An 8651-nucleotide genomic window follows, 5' to 3' on the forward strand; every position below is an offset into this window, starting at 1 on the left:
AAAAAAAAAAAAAAAAAAACATCGATTCAGCTTTTGTGTTCCGGAAACAAACAATTCTTCGACATTAGATATCCATGCATATATGTATATTTTTAGACTTTAGTTAGAGCCAACACTGTTTAATAAAACATGTTCTGATTCTGCTGGTGTTATCCCCAGCTAGAAATTGGTTGCCAAGCATTGCATCATTCCTTTCATGTGACTCCCATACGCCCCAAATTCGTCCTGGCCGTCTTATGACTGCATCACAATTGCTGCTCGCACAAACTATACAGGCAGGAGGGAGAACAACCAGACGAGACGACCCTAAGCCCCGCCCTCGGAGCCGATTTCGAGCCACCCCATTGGATGTCGCCAAGGAGAAGATCTTAAGTGCGCGCTTGCGATTGGACCGCTGGAACGTCGGTCGTCGTCGTTCCGTTCGGTTGTGATGAATCTGCCTTCCCATGCATAGTTCGGTTGAGCTCTCCCTCCATATAAACACCGCCGGGAGTTTCCGAAAAATCACATTCAGGCGTCAAGACTGAACAATGGTTAACATGAGCTATCACCAATTTTTACTAAAATATCCACATTCGAGTTCAAGACAGTCGAGAAGGCGAGCGAATAAAAGAAAAAGGGTAAGTGGAGGTTCTTTGTCATTAGTTTTGGTCTTTCGGGGAGTAATGGCTACTTAACGCACTCCTGAAGTGGTCTGGTGTGCTGGGAAGAAAAAAAATAATTCATGTTTTTGGCAGATATCCCGGTGCTTTTTATAGAAGAACAGTTGTCTTGATCAATCACAATTTACATCGAGTTGTTTTTATGTGTCGTCCGTGTCGTCTGACAAGTTGTCAAGCTCATACAGACTTAAAGCTCGGGAAGTTTGGAGGTTTTGACTCTTGAGCGTGCCTGACGTTTACAATTAATTAGTGAATTTTGTGGCTAAAAGCAATACTTAGGTTTTTTTTTTGTTTTTTTTTTTAAAAGGTGTCAAATTTATTTCGATCAAAATAACAGACATGAGCCTACTCCGTGTGACGTCTGGCAGTCATTGGTGGGGCTGTTGAGTCGAAACTGGACGGCTTTTATTTTTGACAGCTGCATTTGTTTCTGACACTTTTGACTGGTCCGTTTAAAGTAAATGTTTAACACTGAATGAATGGGTGTTTGTATCGTTTTTGGGTTGTTGTTGTTGTTGTTTTTCTCTCTCCTCCAACCCACTCTTTTTCCTCTGTCTGTACGTTTCCTTTTGTTTCGCCCATTCCTCCTGCTGGACTTTCATTTCCATGACGTAACTGTCTTGGCTCACAGTGGACATGAAGCCTAAAACTAAAAACTAAAATATTTTGGATTTTTAAATTATTCAATAATTGTGTTAGACAAATAATGATAGGTACCAAACCAAAGTTTTAATCTTGGTATGGTCGCGCTATCACAGGGAGTTTAACATTTGACATAAGGTTAAAGAGGTTTTTTTTAAATTTATTATTCTTTATCACTTTTTAATTTAGTGATTCATTCAAATGCTACTTTTATAATGTTTTTAATTTATTTCTATTTGCACATCAACTCGGAAAGGCATACATCCTTATTTATAGGGAATGTTCCAGCTACAAGCTTTGTCCACAATGATCATAGTAATCATGGTGGCTTTTGTTGAGTAATTTGTCATTTGGACAGATTTAAACAGTTATAAAAGCAGCAGAGCTGACTGTCAGACCCGGAGAGATCAATATAGAAGGATTTACTCGTCGTTTTTAACCACTTGTTTATCGACCCCAGCGTGTTTTGAGGACCGTAGAAAGCAGGGGGCGCAGTAGAGAACATTTTGGTCTTTGTTTACAAGAATTAAGTGACAGGATTTTCTTTCTCTCTCTCCCTCTTTTGTTGATTTGTTATATCGTCATTACATTTTTTCACAATTTCCCACAGCTATCATCAATGTTTAATTTAAAGCACCCTTTGTTCCCTTGCTCTCCATTTGTGCAAATCATCATTTTGATTCTGAAATCTCAGCAGATTTCCAACCAGAAGAAATATTTTTTCACATTTCTTTTAAGACTAATCTATCAAATACTCCTTTTTTTTTCTTTCAGAATTGTTGGGACAAGCTATCTCCAACAAATTGGCAGACTTGATTAACAGAGACTTTCAAAAGGTAAATTGGTCTTCTCATATTTGACATTCTAAATGCTGCATGTTTGTGATAAGATTTTCTTAAGTCAATTTGTCCATTTTAATATTAATTTTGTATTGGAATTGAATGGTCAGATGCCTCTAATCAGCATTTTTAGTGCAGTACAGTAATTTCCTCACTTAGTGTCACTGTTATTCCATTTCACAATTAAGTGGATATAATATAGAGAATTGCACTTTGGTCTAGTTTTCTTTATCATGGTGTAAGTAATTACACAGATAAAGTCTTCATGCAGTATTCTCAGTAAGAGAGAGAGAGTAAGAGAGTTTTTGTGACGTGTCAGTCATCTAACGTGCGGCTGCTCGCCCCTCCCCATCAGGTCCAGTGTGAACCGTGTGGCCGAGTATCTGTGTGTTGCGACTGACTGGCGAGATGACTGCCGAGTGGCTACACCTGCCCCCGCCGTACCCCCCTGGTGTGGGGCCGTTGTGTGGTGCAGAGTTGGAGGCGTGGTATGAGGACCTGCAGGATATTCTGGGCTCCGACACGGGAGGGGCAAAACTGGCACGTGCCCCCACATGCACCGAGGTCAGTTGCTTGAAGAATGAAATGGCTATCACACCCATGATGAGTGTGAGTGTTTTCGTCTGTCGTATTTTCGTGAATAGTTCTCGTTTTTATTTTTTGTCTTGTTTTCTGTGAAAAAATGTCATTCACATACTAAGCGATGTGCAATGTACTTATACTGTGATATTTTACATGTTTTGGCAGGTGTTGACATTTCCGTTTTGTGCTTATAGAAGGAGCCGGAGTTTCTGGATGTTCTGGAGAGTTGTTCTCTGACGTGGCTGACGGATGGAAGCCAGACGTGGGGCGAGGGTGTCCAGAAGGCAACGGAGGAGATCCACAACACCCAGCCTCTGCATCACACCTCATCCTCATCTTCCTCCTCTTCTTGCATGAGTCCAGCTGTTGCAGAAGAGCGGCGGGCGGAGGTTGAAAGTGGGAGAAGTGGAGGTAGCTCGGCAGGAGGCGGCAGTGATCTGCTGCCTCCAGAGTTCTTTGAGTTGCTGAGTGAAGGAGGAGTGGGAATGGTGGATCCGAGCGGAGCAGTGATCAGCAGTGGCTATTATTACCACCACCATCAACACCACCAGGCTAATAACGTCCATCCTGCCTCTCCCTCTGCCAGCGAGGAGGAACTGCCCTGTGTCCCAGATTCTCCATCCTGCTCGTCCTCAGCCTCCCAGTCGCCATCCCAAAATTGTTCTTCTCCCTCCTCACCTGTCTCTTCTCCCTCTGCCTACTCGTCCTCCCGCCTGGGAAAACGCAAGAGGACCACCAGCGAGAGGGCCAACGGTGCCTTGTCCTCTTTCGCCTCCTCCACGCAACGAACATCCTCATCCTACACGTCTGCCAAAAAGAGTCGCAAAGAAAGAGAGCAGGAGAACGAGAGGAAGGTACAGGAGCTGACGGAGCAGAACGAGCGCTTGAAAGCAGAGATAGAAAGGCTGGGAGAGGAGGTACAGAGGACACGTAGAGCCCTGATAGAGAGACTAGTCAACACCAGGAAATGAGTAAAAAAATTAAAGACAGGATAAAAGACAGGAATAAATGGTCCTACAGAATTGGAATAAGCAGTGGTGGGGGAAAGGTGTAATATGGTGGTCATGAAATGCCTCTTAAGACAGGAAAGGATGGAAACCAAAGATATATTTTATAAGCAAGAGGATTTTTGAAAAAGACAGAGCTTGAGAAGGCAAGAAGTAGGAAAGTGATGAAAGCCAAGACAAGAAAAGGCACAGAGAGAAGGGGCTGCAACAGCATTGCGGCAAATAAAAAGACACAGCATGTACAAAGGAAAAGGAAGAACAGACAGCTCTAAGTGCAAATGATACAATGTTTTTGACGAATGTTTGTCATTTTAAAGAATGCCTAATAAGTTCCATCAAATAGGATGGCAGAAATAATGGTTTACGGGCATTTGATGATTTGTATGTTGGACAGAAAGGAACTTAATTCAGAGAGTGCATTTCATTGTCATCTGTTCCCACCATTTTGCAATAATTGTAACTCCTACGTTAAGGGCTGACATCCAGCTAGCAGAGATTATTTGCCCCAATTTGTGGAGAGTTTAGGAGCTCAGGAAAAGTTTGAAAGTGCCCAGTGCAGTGTGAGTATGAGAGAATGAGTTTTATGGGAGAGAATTCTTACAGTTTCTTACTTTTTTACAACCCATGGCTTGTGTGTATGTGTATTTAGATAAAGTAAGTAGGACCCGGCTATACTTTCTAAGCTGACCTTTTCTATCAATATGGGAATTTGTGGTAGAATTACCACAATTTGTTCTACCCTGATTTACTATTTTTATATAACACTGTAATATATATATACACAATTGTACTGTAATGGCTTGTACTGTAAAATGCCAACATATCCAGTTATTTTCTCATTGTAGTCACATAAATTGTTAATTGTAGAATAATATGCATGGCTTTTATCATTGATGGAATCAAATACATGTATTTTACCATTACCATTTATTTTATCCGCCATTGTAATCCCAAATTTGCAATAAAAGAAAAAAAAATGTGCAACGGTTTGTGTCATGTTATGTTTATTGGTTTTCCTCTTTAATGACCTGAGTATGAATGATTTCTTTTTCCTTTTTTTGTAGAAAATAGTGTAACCCAGAGGTAACTGAGAAAGGGGGAGGAGATGAGTACAGACAAATTTTTAGCTTAACTTAATCAATTCATTTTCTGGATCCAAAAAAGGTTATTTGTAGCAAATGGCAAACAATTTTTCAGAGGATATAAAAACATCTTAAAATGCGCAACATACCTTCCAACACTAATATCGTATGCTGACTTTATCACAGGGAGAGTATAAAATCAGTTTCTTTTGGTGTAGGGATTTGGAAAAATCCCTCCTTTCTGTAGCTGTATTCATTTGACTCTCTCTTTGTGTGTTTTCGTTTCCCCGTCGGCCTATCCAGCATTTCATTAGTCCTCAGTGCCAATACCACATTGTCTTAGATCCTGTCACGGCTTTGCCTTAAGCTAATACCCTCATCTCTCTCTTAGTGTACATCTTGTTCCCATTCTCCACTATCATACCTCAAACCATCCTACTCTTCTCTTCCGCTGACTAACCTCCATCATTTTTGCTTTTTTTTTGTCTCACTTCTTCTTGCCCTTCTGAGGTGCAGGCTCAGGGCTCTTCCCCTCAGCCAGAGCCAGCTGTTTCTTAAGGTCCAACAGTTTGGTCACCTCCGCTGTGATCACGGCCTTCTCTGCCTTCTGGGCCTTGAGTGCTCGCACCTTTTCTCCCTATGATAGATAAAATGGCGGGTTTTAATAGATTTCTCACACGTACATTTGTATTTGATTAAACACTTCAGCTTATATAGACAAATAAAGGTTTTCAGCTTTCTTATCAAACTGTGCAATTAACTAAGGCGGCAGTTTGTAATCATACGCGTCGATCTGAGTTTGGAAACACTGACAAAGAAATGTAACCGGCGCATTTATAGTAATAGTGCAAAATTAAAAAAATCTAATTTACAGATAAAACAATTTTGATAAATTAATTACAAACACAAGTTTTATCAAATAATTTTCCAAATACAGATACTCAATACATCTAGCTTTTAATATGAGCTGTTATTTATTTCAGCGGCTTGTAGTTTTTTTTTCTTGCGTGAATAGATTTTTGGAGATTTAGTTTTCACTCCTTACGGAAGAAAACATTTGTTTCGTTATTCCTGTTATAAGAAAATCTAAAAGACAAAACAATGCAATTAAAATGATCTTTCTGAAAAACTATTCCAATATATCTATTCCAATAACAGATTACAGATCCCAAAATGTCTACAAATAAGATTTAGTTTCATATTTGATAGCTCAACAGTGCGTTGCCGCTACCCAGCGATCTCACCTGCTCAGCCACAGCCAGTGTGAGCTGCTTGGCTTTTTCTGGGTCCACTCCGTTCACCATCGCCACCTCAGCAAGAGGAGCTGGCACAGCGGCAGGCTGAGTGCTGGCAGCTGTCTGAGCTGTCTTCTGAGGGAGAAAACAAACAGACATAGATGTTTGAATTTGAGGCGCTTTGATGGTTATTATTTCGAGAGCTGACTTACTTCATTTCAGACATTAACACTCGTCACTCAAAATGTTAACGGGATAATAATGAGTCATGACGTGTGAATGGACAGTGAATCACACTGGACACATGAGGGTGAGTAACAATTAAAAATCTGAGGACGTTAGATAAGGTGGTAGTGTTAGTGAAGGCATGCGGTAATCAAAATTGACACAGCAGCACCAGTGTGACTCTTCACACACAAATACCGCTCGCTCGATACCTTTTTTTTAGGTGGTTCATCTTCAGGCTAGAGGCAAGCGGTTGAGGAGAGGGTTTAGAGAGGGATTATTTTAATCTATATAATGGATGCTTAATACATAACTTGTATAACATTCATGGTGTGTTTGCTCTGCATTATGTCTCAAAAAACAGACAAATCTTAAATACAAATTCTTATTCACGACGAGTCTGACAGAGGCCCGTGAACAACTGAGCATTGTCAATTCTTTCTTATTTCATTATTCATAAATAGTCAACCTATATTACTATAAGACCTGACTGAACTCATGCACAGACCATTAGGCATCATAAACATCAAATACCTGCTGTCCACCAAATTTCTTCTTCAAAGCCTCAATCTGGTCCACCTCCAGTTTCTGGAACAACGGACTGACCTGGGAAGAAAACAGGTTGACAGAAGGAACAAAAGGTAGAAATTCAAAAAATATATGCACGAATATTTTAAAAGTTTGCGACTGTGGATCCAGCCCAAGGCCAGCGTAGCTGGAAAATTTAACCTGAAGGCTCTGTGCTTGTCTTTGAACAAAGAGGATTATGCAAGTAAGTAAGTAGATAACTATGTATGAGAAATTTGCAGGGTTTCAATTAGGATCACCACTCTTCAGTGCAGCATTACACTTATGACAAAAGGTGTCATTCGTCATAGAAGTTTCGTGCACATGAGTAGCGTCTATGGCGCATTAGTGAGACGTTATAATTGTGTCATCTGCTGCTCCTCGCCTTGAGACCTCAGTCACGAATCATGATAGCTTTGGAGATCAGATGCAGTGTTGGCAGGCTGCTGCAGACACAGGTCACCACAATTAGGCCTGAAGGGACAAGTGGCCTGAGAGAAACTTGCTGTTCGAAAGGCTGAGGCCTCAAAACACCATCTAGGCTATTATTCTTAAGCATGTGTGTATGTGCGTGTTCACACGACTACAATGTCCCCCAGAGTACTGAAATATTGTCACACTGTTGCATCCTCATTGTATCACCCAGCATCAACATACAGGAGGTTCCACAGGTTTTTGTGTCTTAACATGTACGAACTGTGTGTTTGTGTATGTACTATTTCAGGTCTTACTCACAGTGCCCACGCGGTGGCCGGCACTCAGAGCACACACGAAGGTGCCAGTGCCTTGCAACATGGTATTGATGCAAGACTGAGGAGCATTTAGTTGATCCCTGATGGTTTGGCTGACCGTTGGCATGTATGGAAACAGCATCACTGACAGCAAGCAGGCGATATTCACAGACAGACCGGTCACTGTGCCCGCACGCTGCCTGAAGGGGAGGACCAGTGATCAGTCAGACAGACCATTAATTAAATGCCTGAATTACATCTTTATTACTGCACCTTTTAGTTGGCTGTACATAATATTTTTTCTTTCTTCTATGACTTCATTTTATGAATTCAATCTTCTGTACTTTTCTAGTCTCCGTTTCTAATATAAAATGAGAATTTGAAACTACACAGGTCAAGCCTGTGTTAAACTGGTCAAGACCATCTCACCTCTCTGCGTCTCCTCCCTTGATCTTCTTCCAAGGTTCATTGACCTGAATGTACTGGTTGCCATGGCGAGAGATGTTGAGGATGTGTTTTAGAGCATCACGGATTCTGGTAGAACATTTGAGAAAAAAAATTGAGGATTACAGAACAAAGTTGATCTAAATTGAAGCAAGTTGTGCGACCACTAACCATTTTATCTTCTTAAGATGTGTCGAGATACTTCTCAAGATGACAAATCTATATATATAATCTATATATCTTATAGTAGTAATGTAAAACTAAATTGACAATTTACATATTTTCAAATTAAACTCATTTCAATTAAATTGATAATTCTCTGTCTACAAACATCAACCTTTTGACGGGTATCGAATAATCTTACTTGACTTTGTCCATGAGCTGGATGTACTGCTGCAGCTCCCAGCCCACCAGAGCCAGGAGCTTCTTATCTTCTTGTTGTAGCTCCATCGCAGGCACACAGCCCTCAAAGAACTTAGTGACAAACATGCCAGCTCTGGAGAAGATAGGGAGAGGGGGGTTTAACAAGACAGATGAAAAGAAAAAAAAAAAAAAAAAGAGGGTCAGGGAAAAATGTGGGAATGGAAAGAAAAAAGCAGCGAAAGAAACCGGGGGGGAGAGGGGGAGAGAGAGAG

The 8651-nt window shown here is 40.8% G+C and overlaps 2 protein-coding genes across 4 annotated transcripts in view; one reads left to right on the forward strand and one right to left on the reverse strand.

Moving 5' to 3' along the window:
• Nucleotides 1–453: 453 nt before the first annotated feature.
• ddit3 (DNA-damage-inducible transcript 3) lies at nucleotides 454–4537 on the forward strand. Of its 2 annotated transcripts, none has more exons than XM_035661358.1 (4): nucleotides 454–620; nucleotides 2079–2140; nucleotides 2499–2752; nucleotides 2920–4537. In XM_035661358.1, the coding sequence occupies exons 3-4, from the start codon at nucleotides 2552–2554 to the stop codon at nucleotides 3694–3696; spliced, it is 978 nt and encodes a 325-aa protein (XP_035517251.1). In that variant the 5' UTR covers nucleotides 454–620; nucleotides 2079–2140; nucleotides 2499–2551; the 3' UTR covers nucleotides 3697–4537. The 2 variants fall into 2 exon arrangements, with proteins under 2 accessions (XP_035517251.1, XP_035517252.1); XM_035661359.1 differs by having other exon boundaries at nucleotides 462–620; nucleotides 2499–2707.
• A 262-nt stretch (nucleotides 4538–4799) lies between these two features.
• Nucleotides 4800–8651, reverse strand: part of mars1 (methionyl-tRNA synthetase 1) — a 16574-nt gene continuing 12722 nt past the window's right edge. The window contains exons 16-22 of one of the 2 annotated variants that reach the window (XM_035661356.1): nucleotides 8381–8512; nucleotides 8002–8106; nucleotides 7577–7772; nucleotides 6809–6880; nucleotides 6487–6513; nucleotides 6059–6184; nucleotides 4800–5451 (exon numbers count right to left, since the gene is read on the reverse strand). In XM_035661356.1, the coding sequence (XP_035517249.1) occupies nucleotides 5302–5451; nucleotides 6059–6184; nucleotides 6487–6513; nucleotides 6809–6880; nucleotides 7577–7772; nucleotides 8002–8106; nucleotides 8381–8512 (808 nt within the window). In that variant the 3' untranslated portion in view covers nucleotides 4800–5301. The remainder of the gene's footprint in view (nucleotides 5452–6058; nucleotides 6185–6486; nucleotides 6514–6808; nucleotides 6881–7576; nucleotides 7773–8001; nucleotides 8107–8380; nucleotides 8513–8651) is intronic. The other variant, XM_035661357.1, reaches the window with a different exon arrangement.

This window comes from Morone saxatilis, unplaced genomic scaffold, assembly GCF_004916995.1.
Source record: "Morone saxatilis isolate NCDOM2014 unplaced genomic scaffold, NCSU_SB_2.0 Contig18, whole genome shotgun sequence".
Lineage (NCBI taxonomy): Eukaryota > Metazoa > Chordata > Actinopteri > Moronidae > Morone > Morone saxatilis.

Excerpts from the sequence above, each read along its gene's own strand:
- ddit3 (XM_035661358.1), top strand. The coding sequence starts at position 2,552 with ATGACTGCCGAGTGGCTACACCTGCCCCCGCCGTACCCCCCTGGTGTG. Across the intron at positions 2,753-2,919 it reads CTATCACACCCATGATGAGT|AAGGAGCCGGAGTTTCTGGA; the intron begins GTGAGTGTTTTC and ends TTGTGCTTATAG.